An 18,880-nucleotide genomic window follows, 5' to 3' on the forward strand; every position below is an offset into this window, starting at 1 on the left:
TTGCAATGGTGTATATTGAAGAGACCGTTAAAACGTTGGTATGCACTGATTCTCTGCCATACTAATGGATTTATTTGTATAATGCTTTTCATACATTATCCCAATTTTCACAACTCAGGATAAAAGTGTAAAATGAATAAAAAGGATAGTAAGGATAACCATATAATTAGTATCAAGAGATTCAATAAAACTAAGCTACAAAAATGCAGTAAAGGAAATCACAATACATAAATAAAATTAAGTAATATAAAACAACTGGATGACCAACTTAGAAAAGTGCTTTTAAACGGGATTTAACTAATGCAATTGAGAGGCAGTGTCTGGGGTCAGACTAGCAGACTGACCTACTGCATAATTTTGGAACAGCGATGCTAAATGCAAGTTTTACAGTAATAACACCTGTCAGCTAAATGTGATGTGAATAGTTCACATTTTCAAAGGGCTGTAGCTCGAGTCCTGAACACAGAGCAGTGTGTTGAGGCTTTGTATTCATAAAGCATCTCAGAGCAGGGGTGCTGATCTAGGATCGCGGTTCCCCCTGTCCATATCTCGACCTGATTCATTATGGTCCCCAATCTGCACTGCTAATCTGAGATACATTATGAACACGAGCCCTGATTCCATGCTTCCGCTTGGAGCCCAACTGTCCCAAAAAAAGAAATGACTCGCAACTTAAATTCAGTGGATCGAAAAAGAACATTGGCATTTGGAATTTAGAGACGCTTCCTTGTGCTGCAGTTCAAAATACACTATGTCTGTAATGCTCGAGGCATGCCCAATTTAGACTGGATTGGTGTTTGTGGTCCGTTACAGCAGCAACAACAGTTTTCTTTTAAACAGTAGCAGGCTCCTCCCCTTCCCGTCAGGGCTGTCCAGTCACAAGCCTCTCTCTCCTCTCTGTGTGTCGGCAGAGTAGTCCAGGAAAATGGCTATTGCATCCCACTTCAAATTACAACTGTGACAGCAGACTAGACCAGACTCGAATTTTCATTTGAAAAAGTCTTGAAATGTTATTGAGTAAGGAACTACACGGTCCACATCACAACTTGCTGCTAAAAAATGAAACGACTTTCCATGGCAACAGGTTCAAAAGTTATGAATGGTTTTGAGCAGACATGTCTTGTCTATTAACTCTGGACTCGGGAGTGTCGGAGTGGAGGTGCCCGAAATAGAACTTTCCAGATTGCTGAATGTCAAGCTTTACCTGATGAGACCCATAGCAACACTAAGCTTTTTATAGCATTTGTAACATTTAAGGTCTGTTTTCTGACTCTTACTGTATGTAGCTGGTCTGCATTATAGGCATTATTTAAAGCTGTGACACTCTGTTACACATATCAGATCCCTCATGTGATAAACTGTCCAGCAGGTAAGAGGATGAGTAGTTTTAATACCAGTCTACGAGGTGTAATCTCTGGCTATGGTGGCAGGTACATTACATTACAGTCTTATCCAGAGTGACATACAGTAGTGGAGAACATCAGTGTAATTCTCAGGAATACAAAAGCGCAATGTCCCCAGGACTCTGTTATAATCAATCGCTTAACAAACAACATTGTATTGTAACAAAAGGAAGTGCCAGTTGACCGATAACCTATATATACACAGCTGCACCTGTAGCACGCTCAAAATCCAAAGTTAAGGTTCATGTACACGACATGAACCTTAGTCTCTCATGTCTGTCTGGCAGTTTGATGGTACACAGATCTGAGCAGTATGATCTGTTAAACCTCCTTCTGAAAAGGACCTAAGCGTGTACTGAGTACCGAGAACAATCGCGTGCCCTGGGCCCCAGTCAGACAGACGCAGCTCTTATATTAGTTTCTGTCTGAAGTGTCTGTACTTTGAGCAGCAGAGGCGGAAGGAGAGAGGCAGGCCCCTGGTCTTCATCGATTTGTCCTGTTCATGAAAACTCCCCCACGGGGAGTATCGCACGCGCAAGCCTGAACACCCTGTGCATTAGAGCCAGTCCACGGCCAGAAAATGAAGGAGAAGGGGGGGGGGAAGGATCGACTGACTGAAATCTATAACTCATATTACACTTGCGCAGCCGGGGATAATTCATGGTTCGAGTCATTTCGGCGCAGCTGAGCAGATGGATATAGGTGATGAATCTGAGGAATGCAGCGAGCCCGTTGTAAGGCCGTGGTGTTATATATAACCAGGGTAGCGTGGCTTAAAAAGTGTAATATCGCTAGCAGTTTCTCAGGAATACTGCACACGTGTCCACGGGCTTCCTCTCCTGATTATTAGTTACGGGTGGCAGCGTGGGATTTGTTAGCGTTCCCAGGAGGAAACTGGTTTAACTAAAAGGTACTTGGGAGAAACGTCCAGGTGAAAATACACCGTCTTTAGAAGAATGCAAAGTGTGGCATAACATAAATTAGCATAACATAACATAAATGAGGAGAACAGGCCATTCAGCCAGACAATGCTTGCCTTTTTCCTGACTAAATTGTGCTAGTGCTCTGATGACCTACAGACTGGATAGTATCTATAACTGCCGATGAGGTGGAGTCTCACTGTTTTTCTCACTGGCTTCACTCTCTCTCTCTCTTTGAGAAGGGCGCACTGGAAATATTGGCTGGGTTATCTATTTTAAGTGTGGGGTCTGGAGCATGCAGTCTTATATTTCAACCAGACCTCTTGGAAGGAAGAGGAATCCTACGCGAATGTGAAACGGTGCTCAAACATGCTGACTGTGGCTTTTTTTTTTTTTGTTGCCTTAAACTCAAGTGTAATTTTTCAATGTCTCTGCCTTGTGTTTACCCGAGTGGAGATGCTAGCGTCTGTTTCAAGTTCTGTTGTAAAGCTGCTTACAGTAATTGATCCACTTAAAGCCAAACCTTGAGCGTCGTCTGAGGGCTCTACCTTTGCGTTTGAGATTTGAAAGTGTTCACATTTCTTATGATGAGGTTTCATTTGCTCCGAGGGTTTCCAATCCAAATTCCCCACGGGTGGGTCTGTGATGGCAGTCTATATGAAAAGGTATAGCCTGCATAATTTATACTAGCTCTCGCTTGACATCAGTGTCAGCTAGTGCCTCATTTTCAGCAGATAAAGATCAGGTTTTTTGTTAAAAATATTTTATAGATAATTAGTTAAAAGTAGGGAACACATGGGCTTATGGACATGTAAGGGCGAGTGTAGGATGTAGGCTAGTGTTTAAAATGGTTGGAAATTCATGAAGTTCTGCGGCTCTTTGTAGCGAGTGGCTTTGATGGCGTCTGATGGTAGTCTGGGGATTTCATTCAGCTATCAAAAACGATGTACTGAGAGTCGGTTAAGCCCTCTCTCAGATTTGAAAGGTGTTTTCCCCGCCTCTTATCGTTCGGAGCCAGCTGTGCAAAGCCTTCAAAAGCATCTGAGGATCTGGACATATTTCTGAAATCCACTTCATTTACAGGATATAATTCTGAATACGGAGAGAGAAAAAGCATGAGCTCTGTAATATATTTTCTGCGGTGAGTTGAGATGAGACACAGTGGAGCGTTTTGGAACTCTTTCTTCTGAGAGTGTAAGGTGCAACACATAAACAACAACAATAATAATATGATGATGATGACTACATTACATTACATTACAGGCATTTGGCAGACACTTATCCAGACTACTACTATGAATAACAATAATATTGTTGTTGTTTTTGTTATTATTAAACAAGTAAAATATTTCATGAGAACAGCCCTAGATACGGCACACTCCTTAGGACATTGTCCCCGTGTGACGCTCTATGTTAATTTCGAGCTGCAACAGATTCAGAAATGTCGCGAAGCTAAAACTGTTTGTTATTAAGAATTCAGGTCCAATGGCCGTGCAGAGTCCCACTGCAGAACAGAATCAGCCTTTGACCTCTCCAGCTTTGTGGCTCCAAAACGACATTGATTTTGATTAATTGGCGCTAAACAAACTTGGGATGAATTGACTCCACGATTAGACATGACTGTGCATCTTCTACTGTGCATCTTCCCTGCCCATTAATGCTGACTGGAGAACAGCAGCTAATGATCTGAGCTCTCAGACTTTTCTCCGAGCTGGATTCTCTCAGCATAAAAGCCAAGCTTACAAGCTGTAGCTCAGTATTGTGTGTGTGCGCTATTATGTGCTCCCTGGTTAATTAACGTAGATCTATTCAAGCTCTATTAGTATCATAAGCATGCTATTCCTGCTTGCGTTCTTTTGGGTTTGAACCTGTGATTCCGTGTCCCGCACAGCGACAGTGTCCTGGGATTTTCCGAGGAATTTGGCTCGTTTCAGGGGAGAACATGGCCAAAAACTCAAAAACGAACAGATGAAGTGTGAGGGTCTGAAACACATTTTTTTTTTACATCACGTGTCACTGCAGCTGTCCTGCAAATGAACGTTGCATTTCTTCCAGTTATTATTGAGGTCATATAAAATGGTCATCCAGATTAATGCTGAGCTCTGGTGTAAAAGTCAGCTTGTCTCAGCATCACACAGTGTGGAAACTACAACTTGGCAGTAGTTTGTGAATAATCCTTCTGGGTTGTGGGCCATTTTTCTTCGAACACCAAACAAAACCTTCCATAATGTTTCTGCACTGTGTCAGAAACACAGAGACAATTCCTGCTTAGATCTGTAGTTACACCAAGAAGGTTGGACAAGGAGGGTGGTGCCTGTTTTCAGGATTTTAATGCCAGATTCTGCTGTTAATTATTTATTTAATTAACAAATTAATTTAATTTGTGTTATCTGGCTGCACTTATTGATAAGCTCTTGAATAAGCCTATGTCTCTGTGTGAAATGTTTTACTGGGGTGCAGTCCATGAATGCACTGGGGTTGATGTATAGAACTAATTAGCTAATTGAGCCGGGGCTAATTGGTAGAAATGAAAACGCGCATAAACTCTGATCCTTCGGGAACAGAATTGCAAACCACTGAGACAGACCATATGTGCTACGTACATGAATCACGGCACCTGGTTATGCACATGGAATGTAATTTGTCATGGGTGAATATATGTTCATTATTATTGAAAGGGAGGATGTTCTTAAAAGCATTTGTTCCTGGCACAGCAGAGGCTGTATTAATGCTGCATTTCCCTCTCTCTCTCTCTCTCCCTTTCTCTCTCTCTCTCTCTCTCTCTCTCTCCCTTTCTCTCTCTCTCTCTCTCTCTTTCTTTCTCTCCCTCTCCCTCTCTCTCAGTGCATTATTGCATACGACATCAATGTGCCACCCTGTTGTGTGCGTTTTTTTTTTCGACTCAGACCATATGGTAGTTTCTGCAGTCTCTCTAATTATGCACATTATTATGTTGCTGTCCTCTAGATCGCATAGAACACCCTTTCCTCTCTCACATGCAGAGCATTCTAACTAAAACCCTGTATTTTACCTGAATCCTGTATTATGCATTTATAAAAAAAGACAAATTTTCTGCGTATTTGCCTGTATGTAGCCAGTGTTTACTTCCCTTGGGTTTTTTTTTTTAAGGCACTGCAGGTCTTCGCCTGGCTACACTTTCATCTCTGCCATGTTCAGGGCCCTGTGGACCGGAGGCTGCTCAGATTAAATTGCTCAGAGCGACGCTGTCGTGTTATTTGAGAGCGCAGGTCAACTGGGCCCGAAAGCAACACGCCATTATTACAGCACTGAGATCTTAAGAGAGTCTCGGCACAGGAGATTTGCATAATAAAAATTTACTTCTTTAAAAAATAAAGATTAAAAATGAAAAATTTAGTGAGTACTGTAATAGTGACTGTTTTTTCTGCCCACAGGAATATTATTTTATTGGTTAGAGTGTTCAAGAATAACAAATGACCTGGCCATGTAAAGAGCAGATTCTTTGTTCGAATGACCATGACACAGTGCAGCCAAGCTAACAGTAAAAGGCTAGTATGTAGCTGCTTATGCTACTGCATGCTAGTGTAGGTCAGGGATGTGACTCTAGCGGCATAGATACCCATCATCCCTCCTGTTTCCTTAATGTGGAACAGGGATTCGAGGCAGACCTCTGACTGCATAATCCCATTAGCGTGGCTGTAATCCTCATTATAGCAGGAAGTAGCCTAACTCCACGCTTATTATTACACTGAGGCAGAATGAGTGTGCATTTTTGTGTGTGTGTCATCCCTTGATTCCTTAGCTGGGCTGAAACTGCTCTTTTCCACTGGAATAATTCCATTTTAATGGACATTTTCAATGGGTTTCTGCCCTGCTGGAACTCTAGCAGTTCTCGTCAGTTGAATTCAGGTGAACTTCAAGATTACAGAAATAAGCTTTCTTTAAAAGGCGAAATTTCTCTCAAACCACCTGTGTACATTTGGACTCCCCGTACATGTGCCCTCATGTTAAACTACTTTAGAAAAGCCCTTTGTCTCATTATAAACGGGTTCATTTAAAAGTAACATGTTCTTCCCCAATGATTGGCGCATCTGTGTATTTTTCATGAGGAGGGGTTGTAAAACTGGGTCACGTTGAAGCATAAACATGAAACGGAACTCACTGCTCTCAGTATCAAAGAGACCCTGCGGTGGCCTTTCTGAAATGTGTGGTCATCTCAAATTTTTTGCAGTGAAGGCGGGGTAGGGGGTGGGGGTCTCCTCAACCCCCGCCAGTGTGTAGCCCCCACCTGAGAGAAGAAGCACAGCGGCCATTTTAAACAAACTCACTCCACGTCAGCTTAAGGGGGGGGGGGGGGGGGGGCGTGTATGTGCGTGCGTGCGTGCGTCCGTGCGTGTGTGTGTGCGCGTGTTTGAACTGTTCATTCAGTTAATTTGTATTTTATTGCCCCTCGTCTCTGAAAACAGCTCTTTCATACTAGAGTAAAGTGCTAAAATTGAGTCTCTCCAGTACATTAGCAGCTTTATGAAGGAGAGGCATGCAAGCAGCACGTTTCCAAATGTCAGTCTGCTCAGTTAATGGTAAAATAAAATTGAGTCTCGTCCCTTACTGGGCTCTCCATGTAAGCTGCTAATGACAGGATTCTGTGGGCGAAGGATATTATTCTCCCTTTAAAAAACTCCCTGCTATCTGAAAGGGGCAAAGACTCATTGTAGGCTAGATCTTAGTTTTGCTTTAGCCCCAGCTGCTATGATCTTATCCTAGCTCACCATAGAGATAGTGGTGTCAATACAGGAAGTGCGTTTGGCTGTTAAAACCAGGGCCGAGCCGTTGAGCTGTGATGAGGTCATGGGGAGGTAATGATGAGGTCATTTGGGTGGTGTAGCCTCTTTTGCAGATGTTGATTCATCTGGATATGGTTCTGTTGGGATGTGAGTATCTCACACTAAAAGGTCATCTTTACTCACACAGGATCCACTCACACAGAGAGCTTTACTCACACATGGGATCCACTCTCAAAAAGCTGTACCCACATGGGATCTACTCACACACAGAACTTAATTCACATGGGATCCACTTGCTTTGTTCATTTTTTTTTTTACTAGTAATAGAAATAAAAATAACTGAATAAAAGTCTTCCATAGTGTAAATGGCACCATTACTTAATTGTCAGTATATTAGGTTAACTCCACCACAGGAGTAGCAATTAGATTAGTTTCTGTTCTGTCTGAATACCTGACCTGTAAATAAGGAATGCTTTTTTTTCTGGGTCACGCCGCTATAGTCAAGCGGCTAGTGAGGCCGTTAATTAGAGCTCCTTCCAGGGTGGCTTTGAAGACGCGCTCGCGCTAGTCTCCAGGAATTGTCTCTGTGGTAAATCACATTTTTGGCCACTTGCGTTGCGTCTCCGCCTGTCTTCTCTCCACAAAGCCGGCACAGTCAGCCGGTAACAAGCCCAGCACTGTGTCAGCACCGCCCGGGGGCAGGGGGGAGGGGGGGCACAGTATGACCAAATCAGTCTTTGGCCCAGAAAATGATGCCGCGTGCTGGGTTGTGGAAGTTTGATATTAGTCGCTGCCGTTGTATGCTGTTCAACCATGATGCCAAATGCTGAATCATGTGCTCCACGCGGCCAATCAGTTTATTTATATCATTGTTTAAAAAAAAAAAAGAAAGAACACTTCAATTTGCAGGCCAAAATATACAAGTAAATTGTTTTGTATGTTGTTTAAAAACTCTGAAAACTTGTAATTCAGCCGTCTGCTGAGAGCAGTGCAGGCCTGCAGTAGGGTGTTTACAGAAGGCTTGTTTATATTTCCCTGGGTGTAGGCGCGTGTTTACTACGAAAGAGTCTTAGCGCGTTTAACATTCATCTGTTGGAACGGTTTTGCCAGGATGACGCGTGCGCTGCGGGAAAGCTGCTTACTTAGCGAGGGCATTCCCTGGCTTTCAGAGCGTTTCCGAGCGGAACTAAAGAACTGGCAGCCCAGCTCGGGCTTTGATGCGTGCGGTCAGCGCCGCTGATTTCCTCTGCTTCACAGACTGGGCTGTGATTTCGCTCGCTGGAGTTCTGGAGGTCCAGAACCAGGAGTTAAAATTAAACGAGGCTTTAAACTCAAGTACAGGGCATATGGTTTATTAACGTTCTGAAGCTCTGTGGCTGGAGGTGCTGTTGTTATTAGGACCTCAGCCAGGCAAGAATAATGTGACTTCCCTGTTTGGCTGAGGCGGTCTGGAGTAAGACCGCTGCTCCTCGGGCCAGCTTTGTTTAGCGAGCGCGTGATCCCCGCAGTCATTCGGAGACTTCAGCTTAGCTGTAATAAATTAGTAATAATGTAATAAACTATATTCTGTGTAATAAAGTTTGAAGTCATTTTCTCGTTTGAGCTAATGTTCAAAGCACTTCGGAAATAAAAGATCAAAGCGGCAAAAAAGTAATAGAAAGCCCTCAACCTCCAACCCACTCTACTTAAAATACTGTACGTGCACACTGCGCGCTAGCAAGTGCGCACTGAACTGAGCCTTAGCTAAGTGGCTATTAGTGCTGAGCTGGGTGTTGTCACTGAGCTGAGAGTTTTAGCGCTATGTTGGGTGGTTGCGCCATGCTGAGTGTTAACACTGTACTAAGTGTTTGCTATTGTGTATAGTGTTTTGCGCCTGGTTTGTGAGGCCTTTCAGGAGGGGTAAGAAGCTAATTTAGGGAATGTGCCTTGCAGCACCGCTGTGTATTACCGAAATCACTCTTGACTCGTAGACGTACATTCCATCATTTCATTTATTTAGTCTTCAGCGGTGTCCTCTACACGTCGCAGGCCTGGGTCCTGTGAAGGCTGTGCGTTCATCACAGAGAACTTGCGCCGTGACCAACAAGCTCAAATGGGCTGTTCCCGCTTCAGAGCTGCGGGGATGTGATGACACAAAGTCTCTTTTGTACTTAATTAAATATTCATGAGAAAAGCGTTATGGGATTGCAGGAAGCAGGGACCCCCGGAAGCCATATTTTAAATGTTAGAGGTGCCTCTGGGTCAAGGGTGTAATTTATGGGGGAGATTGGGAGTTACAAACCTCCCTCCCCCCAGTATCACAAAACAGGCCACATTAACCCCCCCCCCCCCATAATATAGCAGGATAATGAGAAAAATCTTTTCATATAATAAAGATGGGGATTTCATGTTGTGACTGGGATACAACAATCATTTCACAGCTGTTCTTTTAGAAAAAATGATTCTGGTGGGGCATGTCCCCCACCCCCATAGAGGGTTGCAGTTCTCAGGGTCTGTGCCTTTCAACCCCCCCCCCCGATATTCAAGCTAAAGTTACGCCCTTACTCTGGGTCAGTCCCATAGACTGTATAAAGATAGGTCAGTCCTGAAGGCGCTGTGATCCTGTTCCCCTCCCCCCGCAGGATGACATAGGCCCCGAGCCGGGACGGCCCAGCGGACAGAGATGAGCCTCACTTCCTGGTTCCTGGTGAGCAGCGGAGGCACCCGCCACCGCCTGCCCCGCGAGATGATCTTTGTGGGGAGAGACGACTGCGAGCTCATGCTGCAGGTGAGGCAGGTGTGCTCGTTACAGGTAAACCTGTACTGTGGGATGCCAGAGGACTGCGAGCTCATGCTGCAGGTGAGGCAGGTGTGCTGGTTACAGGTAAACCTGTACTGTGGGATGCCAGAGGACTGCGAGCTCATGCTGCAGGTGAGGCAGGTGTGCTCGTTACAGGTAGACCTGTACTGTGGGATGCCAGAGGACTGCGAGCTCATGCTGCAGGTGAGGCAGGTGTGCTCGTTACAGGTAGACCTGTACTGTGGGATGCCAGAGGACTGCGAGCTCATGCTGCAGGTGAGGCAGGTGTGCTCGTTACAGGTAAACCTGTACTGCGTGATGCCAGAGGACTGCGAGCTCATGCTGCAGGTGAGGCAGGTGTGCTGGTTACAGGTAAACCTGTACTGTGGGATGCCAGAGGACTGCGAGCTCATGCTGCAGGTGAGGCAGGTGTGCTGGTTACAGGTAAACCTGTACTGTGGGATGCCAGAGGACTGCGAGCTCATGCTGCAGGTGAGGCAGGTGTGCTGGTTACAGGTAAACCTGTACTGTGGGATGCCAGAGGACTGCGAGCTCATGCTGCAGGTGAGGCAGGTGTGCGCGTTACAGGTAAACCTGTACTGCGGGATGCCATAGGACTGCGAGCTCATGCTGCATGTGAGCTTGTTGCATGTGTACTTGCTATAGGTGAGCTTGTAACAGGTGAGCTTATCCTGCAGACATGAGCTTTTTACAGGTGAACTTGTTATATGTAAACCCCTGATACAGGTGAGCTTTCTATAGGCAAGCTTGTTACAGGTAAGCCCCTGATACAGGTGAGCTTGCTACAGGTGAGCTTATACTGCAGGTGAGCTTGCAACAGATGAGCTTGCTACATGTAACAGGTGAGCTAATGGTGCAGGTGAGCTTGTTACCAGTGAGGTTGTTACAGGTAAGCCCCTGATACAGGTGAGCTTGCTACAGGTGAGCTTATGCTGCAGGTGAGCTTGTTATTGCTGAGCTGATACTACAAGTAAGGAGACCACCTCAGTTTTTGCTGCTTGAAGACCAGATTAGTCTAAACACATTGCTGCATACCAGATTGATTGCTAATCGTGCTATTTTTGTCATACCTTATAAGGTTGTTGGCCTTTTCTATGGTTTATACTTTGCTGACATTTTGGCAGTGCTGAATCCATCATCCTGTCAGAGAAAGGCTGTGTTTGATTGACATTTGTTCAGAGTCTGTCTAACCACTGGCTCCATCTCTCTCTGTCTCCGTCTGTCTCTCTCTCTCTTCCCCTTTTGGGACTTTCTCCTGATCTTCTACTTTTGAAACCATGCACCATTTTAACCCTTTAAGGTATAAGATCACAGATATACAGTATAATTAGAATGTTCTTAACTGAAAATTCTAATGCTGAAAGCAATGGAGTTCTAGAACACTGACTTAGAATTTTGAAAAACATTCCAAAAAACCTACTCTTCAGAGGGATAAGTTCCTCAGAAGCTGGCAGTAGGTTGGCATGTGTTGAGGAATATGTTTTTGAATGTGCAGAGGAGGGAATGAGTTTGCAGACAAGCTGGCTAGCGACGGCCGGCTTACCGGTTCAGCTGCCTGCTGCAGTAGGCCATTGAGCCGTGCTGATAGCGTGCGAGATGTCACACAGCGAATAGACGATGAACTTAAACGCTCGCACTGGATTCCACAGGCCTGCTTCTGTTCCTGTCTGCTGAGGACTTCACTAAAGGGAGAGACCGGAGAGGCTCTGGACTGCAAAACCCTCAAAACTGCTGCAAAAATACTGTAGACACTTTTAAATGAGTCTCTATTTTGGGGCACAGTTGCAAAAAAAGGAATGCCCTGTTTAGCCTTTCAAGTTGACCCCCCATATGACCTAGCTGAAGTCGCGGAGCAGAGAGATTTTAATCATATCCTTCTTCCAAAGGTGAAGCAAGAGTTCTCCATAACAGCATATTTTGGGGAGATTTGTTCAAGTGTAAGACTGTGCCAGCAAACATTAGCATAAATGTAGGTAGTATTCAGGATACGTGTTAATTCTAGTTAAATGGAAGGTTGCAAGCATGTGTAGCACCCATTCAAAGCTTTGTGGGTGTAATTAAAGTTCCTGAACGGCAAGCAGGAACTCTAAAATTCCCCACGTTCTTGGATTCGATCTCGAGCAGCTGATACATCTTTTAAACGAGGGCGTGTTGGCTAATTAACCAAATTAACCGCAGAGGAACAGAACTTACCCGGTGAGCCGTAGCTCACTAAGCCAGAGCGTCATCCTCTTTTCCCGCTCATTTTCAAGGCGTTATGAACATCCATCCATTATCTATACCCGCTTATCCTGGTCTGGGTGTTGCTGGAGCCTATCCCAGCGTGCATCGGATGACGGGCAGGCATTCACCCTGGACAGGCTGCCAATCTATCACAGGGCACACACACCATTCACTCACACATTCATACCAATGACTGTCACATTTCTGTCAGAATATTTTTGTTGGGGTGATATGGAAATGTCAGATGTACTGACATAATCATGAGATGTCGCAACCTATGATTAGGGCTTATAGATGCATTTATTTTGGGAGGTATTTTGTGTTTGGTATCAAATAATATATATTTAATTGTCTTTTTGTCCATCTGTGGAGATCCTGATAAAAGATTTGTCTTGTTGGGTATGATTCCATGCAATATGGAATATACAGTATATACTGTAATAACATGGACCACATCATAACTGTGTTTTCATTTGTTGACGCTCTAATTAAGCACCTGTCTTTTAAAAAACTGCATGTCAGCCATTATTTTATTTTGGCAGTAAATGAAAAAGTCCTTAACGGTGCATTTTTCGGAAATTCTCAGAATGGCGGAGGGCTGCATTTTTAGCATCTGCCAGTGCGTTAGTGCTTATGTGAGCGTGTGAGGCTGCCTCCAGCCCCGCCCTCCCCCTAACCCTCCCCCCCTCCCCCCAGCAGGGCCTTAACGAAGCTGCCGCCTCATTATCCACGGATCACACGGGCTGTTTTAATTGGCACGTCACCTGCGTGTGAGATTTTTTTCTCCTCTTCCCTGCATGGTGTAGCTACACCATCAGAGCATATTATAGCACACTTCTCTGAGCTACTTCTAAATGCCATGTCTTTCATATGTCAGAATATATTGCATTATTAGGGCACGATATACTGGATTGACTCTGGTCAGCTCATTTGATTTGAAAAGACAGCAGTCTTTCGCCCCTGCTCCTGCAGAACTGCACTGCAGGGTGTGGCTGCTTTTTGTTTCCACATTAAAATCAGAAATCAGTTCAGACCCCCGAAACCAGGGAAGGCGAGTTACCTGTGGTGAATAAATCTTGTGTTTGTGACCGATTCTCTTCTCTACTGCTGTGCCAGCCATACCCCCCCCCTCCCCCCTCCCTCACCCTCCATGAGTGAAGCTGTGTTCCCCGCCCTGCGGCTTGACTGCTGTTTATCTGTGTGGTTTCGTCTTTAGTCTCGGAGCGTGGACAAACAGCACGCCGTCATCAACTACGAACCGGCGACGGACGAACACAAAGTCAAAGACCTGGGGAGCCTGAACGGGGTGAGAGAGGGGGGGAGGGAGGGAGAGAAGGATGGGAGGGAGGGAAGGAGACAGATCTGATCCTCGGAGAGGAGGGATGGTGGGTTGGGAGGGGATGGAGGGAGATATGGAAGGAGAGAGGGAGAAGGGGAGTGAGGGAGGGATGTAAGAGTGATGCAGAGATGGAGTGATGGGAGTGGGTTTGATGAATTGAGAGAGAATAATAAGAGGGAGATGAGAGAAGGGAGAAAGGAATCAGAGTGAGAGAGGGAGGAATGGAAGGATAGGAGAGAGGGTGGATGGTGTGAGAGAGGGATGTGAGAGGGATAGAGGGATATAAGAGAGTGATGGTGAGAGGAGAGGGATGGAAATATGGATAAGGAATGAAGCAATGGAAGGATGTGAAGAGGAAGAGCGATTTTTAAAAAAAGAAAGAAAACTCGATCCAAGAATAGCTGCGCGACAGCCTGTGGGCATTTCATGTGAGAACACCCCCCAGGATGGCCCGCGGGCAGAGCAGCCGTTAGCATTAGCATATGCTCACTATTACAGGGAGATAAATTAGCTGACTGACTGCCATGTTAATGAATGCTGTCAGCTCGTAATGGAACCCGCTCCCATCTTAAGGTATATTCAGTGTGCAATGAAGATAAGGTTGGTCATAAATTTAAACATACACAAATCCAATGCTATTCGTAACATATATGTATATATATGTTAGTCTCTTTAACCTTTAAACTTTAACCTCTGTTCTGATTTGGCTTAAATAGCATGAGTGTGATTCTAGCTGCAAATATAGCACAACACTGAACACTGTCAGGGATGTGGCTGCAGGTCTTACATGCTTCGGGGGTGGGGGGGAGGGGGTCACAATGGTTATTTATCTCCAAAAATAACATCACCCAAATAACCTAACCTGCTGATTACCATGTGTGCTGGTGACCCTTCATAACTGTGAATATCTGCTTCTTGTTCAGTGATGACATCATTTCCTGAAAGCTGCTGGTTCTGCGCACTAAATTGGTCATCTTGTGTTTTTACAGACATTTGTGAATGATGTCAGGATCCAGGAACAGATGTACTTTACTCTGAAAATCGATGACAAGCTGAGGTTTGGATATGATATCCTTTCAGAGCCTTAATGGTGTGTTTGCCCGCAGTCTCACTGCTTGTGAGCCACTTCCTGTCCCTTTTCAGGAAAAAAATAAAACAGTATTAAGGCAGTCATGGCATCCAATTACTGATAGAAAAACAGAGAGTGGCTCCACCTATCACAGAGCATAACTTATAGAACAACGCAACAACCGTGATCGGTGGAATGTACTTACTGCTAATAGCCACAAGGAGTCAGGAAGTACATCCCGAAAATATCGACCAGTCAACTGCGCTGTTGATCTATTGGCTGTCAGCAACATGCTCTGTGTTTGGTGGAGCTCCTTTCAGTTTTATACCAGTAAGGTGGTGGTACAGCTGTCCTCAGAGCCTGCCTAGTGAGCCAATGTCACTTCATCTCTCATAAAAAAGAAAAAATTGTGGTTACATCAATATGTACCATGTGTTTTATAAAATATGTTGAATACCTGTCCTCCCTTTCACGCTGTATATGTAGTTATTTGTATACATTTCACGTTCTATAAAATTTCTCTAACATGTAAATAGCACTCAATTTGTTGGACTTACCATGTATTTTTGGATTTCGAAGTGTATATTGCTTGTTTTTTTTTCCAGAAAGATATTTTAAACCAGCAGTTTTTGTAGAACAGGGGAGGGGACCTCCATTTTTGGAGAATCATATCCATTTTTGGATTACATGCCAACTTCTACTCTGAATTATTTTTAAAATATGAGAGTAACTGGTGTAATCAAAAACCAGAAACAGATACAGCCCTCCAGGAAGGGAGGCCCCCACCCCTATTATGGGTCTGAGTTTGGGGTATACGATGTGTCAGAGTTTAGGGTACTCTCTGCACCAGTGTTTGGGGTACACAATGTCAGTGTTTGGGGTACTCAATGTTGTTCTTAACCCGCCTCACATACCAACCTGTTCACCGTGGTTCGAGGGGAGCTACACGTACCAGAGGAGGCTCTGAAGGTACAGTAGATGCTGTAAAACATGTCTTTCCAGAAACTTCTTTCTCACTTTGTCTTCTTTATTAGACATTCACGGTTATTTTCGGAATAACTAAACTTTACCAAACTTTGCAGAAGTTTTATTGAATGCCAGTCCATTATCTCCCTTTTGGCAATTCAGTTCAGTTTGTATTGGGGTTTTAGTTTTAAAAACTGACACTTTGTTCAGGACAGTCACATCTGTATGTTGTGCTTCTGTGATTTTGTGGTCATAAGTCTAGATTTGAAATGTGAAAGTCTCTTTGATGTAACTACTGCACCCAAAAGGCTCTCAAACAAAGAAGAAGCTGGTGTAAGGAAAATTATCTCAGCTTTGATGGTGGAGAGTCAGATTGAAAGTGTATCCGAGAGGCTGGTGATGTCATTGTTGACTCTCAGTAGCTTTTAATAACAGCTCTTATAATAGCGCTGTGCTTCATTTCTGTTGTGTGTTTGTGTGTGTGAGAGTGTTTGAGTGTGTTTGAGAGTATGTATTTCTGTGTTTGTATGTATGTGTTTGTGAGAATGTGCATGGGTGTGTGTGTGTGTGTGTGTGTGTATGTGTGTGTGTGATTATATGTGTGTGTGAGTGCATGCATGTGTGTGCATTTGTGCATGTTTGTGTTTGTGTGTGTTCGTGTGTGTGTGGTCGATGTACGTGTGGTGATATTTTTGGCTCTGAAGGCCCCTCCTCCTACCTTCTTATTGGTCAGCATGAGAAGTTCAGCAGTCAGCTGCAGTTGCCTAAGAAGCCATCTGAAGGTGAGACGTCCAAATCGTCAGGACCCAAGACCGCAGCCGAGAGCAGCAAGGCAGCGGAGGCTAGCGCGGAGGGAGCTGCCAAACCCAGCGAAGACAAGATGGCGGGTGAGCGGGGCAGGACGGGGTCTTTCTGAGGGCTCATTGCGCAGGGTGACGGGGTCCTGCCCCAGAGGGGCTCTGATGTAATCCTTCTTTCTCTGAGCTGACTAAATGTTTGTAAGCAGAACCTGCAGGTCTCCTCTGGAGCTGGGAATTAAACGCCATCATAGAAACACGTCATCTGATTGGTTCTGAGATGTTATTACACGACTGGAGTTAAACCTGCAGACGCCACTGGAGTTTCATATTCCTGGAGTATCTCATAAATCCACTGCTAATGCTTCCATCCATGGGCAGTGATGTCAACGACTCGCCAACTGTTCATTTCCATTTGACTCCAGGAGACTTGGCCGCACTGCATCGTGGGACGCCTCTGTACGGGCAGCCATCTTGGTGGGGCGATGGCGATGCTGACGATGAGAATTCCTTCAAGCAGGAAGCCAGAACAACTGGCAGGAAACAGGAGAGTGGCACATCAGGTAAGACCATTACCGCCTGCTGGCCAAGTTTGGTATTGCAGGTCTCAGAAAGGATCTTGATTAAGCCACCATCATACCAATAGTGCTCATTTATCTGGTACTTCCACCAGCTCCATGTGTTGTTAGTGAGGACGGATAGTTAGTGTGCAGTATTTCAAATATGCGTTTCATGTCTAAAACGGGATGTGCTCCTCTATTTATACAGTTTATACCCCTGTACCACTTGCAAAGCAGCCCACACCTCCACCATTTAGATTTTTATTTTGGAGATGTTTTATATTTTGTTGAATTCTGTCAGCAATTTATGCCACGTTTTCTCGGCGCAAAAGCTTGGGCGAGCTTCAAACCAGGAAGAAGAGCTTCCCAGTCAGTCTCAGTATTTTAACCACACACCAGAAATGGTAGAATTCTGTGAGCAGCTTTGATGTAATGCTGTACATAAGTCGGTGAACATGAAGTGTCGTGTGTGTTAAATTTAGCTACAACGCTGTAGAAGGGTTGTTTGAAATGCAGTGGAACGGCTGTAGTGAAGTTTAAAGACACTGAACCTGTTTCGGCTGAATGTTTTTCTCCGATGTAGAAGTGTTATCTATTGTATAAGAACAGATTGTTGAGTGAAGAATGTAAGGACTTGTGGGACGCTCATCCCGGGTGGTTGGGTTATGATAGAAGGAAAAGGCAGAATGGTGTCTTTCTCGTTTCCGTGTGTCCGGAGGGCAGGAATCTCCTTAACTTTGGCAGCTCAGGAGTAACGGGGTTGGGGATAATGAGAGATTTTGGCGGATTAGCGCAGTGGGAGAGACGGGCCTTTGACCCGGTGTGGGGGAAGCGGAACGCGCAGGCGGGATCTTCACACCCCCGCCCCCCCCCCCCCCCCCCCCCCCACCAACCCCGGTCCGCAGGCTACCCCCTTTCTTCTGCAGAGTCACAGAAGCTTCTCAAACGGAGCCTCGTGAACTCAGCCCCAGGCAGCAGAGTTACCCTGAGGCCTGTGGGCTTGGTCAGGCATGCTAATAAATAATGTCACAGTTCTAGCAGAAATTCTCTCAGAATGCAAGGAATCGCTGTTTATATTCATTTTCCAAAGAGGCAGAGGGACTTTTGTCATGAACTCGCGAGCACATATGCAGGCACACACACACACATACACACACATACATATACACACACACACACACACACACACATGCAAACAGGCACACACACTTACAAACATAAAGAGCTTTGGTACTGACAGCTGACACGGGCAAAGAATGTTCAACAACTAAAGACAAATGCTAGTGACCCCCGGGGACACGTAGGGTTAGCCTATATTCAGTATATTCTGCTGGTGACAGTAATAAATTTGGTAGCCTTACAAGTTATATTCAGATGTCTGCTCATCACGATGATGGAAAACCGGTCAGTGTATGGGAAATGGCTGATAGAATTCTGAATGATTTCTACTTGAAATAACAAGTTTTTGCACCCAAGAAATGATAAAACCTGAGCCTCCTGTGTAGTAAGTCCGTAAGTCCAGGGGATTTCTGATTGAGTTCCACTTGGACGGAGAGCGGCATTCTGGGAAGCGGGGGCGCAAGGTCACAGAATGCAGACCACTTTCCCTCTTTTTGATTGTCCGATTGTGAAATTAAGAACAGGAAATATGACTTACCAGAGGCAGTTGCCTAGTTACCGGAAACAGTTGCTTAGTTACCGGTGGGAGTTGCTTAGAGTGTTTCTTTGTGATCCTGAAGGTCTGTGGAGATGAAGTGTATTCTGGATATGAGGTCACTGAGCTCCACTGGGAATTATCAAGGTGCTCATACAACATTACCTCAAAGCAGAATTCCTGTAATACCCTGCCCTTTCCCTTCAGACTGTATGACTGTTGAATTGTAATGTGTGTGTGTCTGTGTGCATGTGTCTGTATGCGTCTGTATATGTGCATGCATGTGTGCGTGCCTGTGTGTGCATGCGTGTGTGTGTGAGTGTGTCTGTTTCTGTGTGCGTGCGGGCATGTGTGTATGTGTATGCGTGTATGCATGCATGTGTGTG

General features: G+C 44.9%; 1 protein-coding gene across 7 annotated transcripts in view; it reads left to right on the forward strand.

The window, feature by feature from the left end:
* The window catches only part of LOC118221208 (centrosomal protein of 170 kDa-like), a 50,371-nt gene that overhangs the window by 1,757 nt on the left and 29,734 nt on the right, over positions 1 to 18,880 (forward strand). For all 7 annotated transcript variants that reach the window (XM_035406047.1, XM_035406051.1, XM_035406048.1 and 4 more), the window contains exons 2-7: positions 9,708 to 9,853; positions 13,326 to 13,415; positions 14,438 to 14,516; positions 15,428 to 15,486; positions 16,217 to 16,370; positions 16,706 to 16,843. In XM_035406047.1, the coding sequence (XP_035261938.1) occupies positions 9,749 to 9,853; positions 13,326 to 13,415; positions 14,438 to 14,516; positions 15,428 to 15,486; positions 16,217 to 16,370; positions 16,706 to 16,843 (625 nt within the window). In that variant the 5' untranslated portion in view covers positions 9,708 to 9,748. The remainder of the gene's footprint in view (positions 1 to 9,707; positions 9,854 to 13,325; positions 13,416 to 14,437; positions 14,517 to 15,427; positions 15,487 to 16,216; positions 16,371 to 16,705; positions 16,844 to 18,880) is intronic.

This window comes from Anguilla anguilla, chromosome 2 (genome assembly GCF_013347855.1).
Source record: "Anguilla anguilla isolate fAngAng1 chromosome 2, fAngAng1.pri, whole genome shotgun sequence".
In the NCBI taxonomy this organism is placed as follows: domain Eukaryota; kingdom Metazoa; phylum Chordata; class Actinopteri; order Anguilliformes; family Anguillidae; genus Anguilla; species Anguilla anguilla.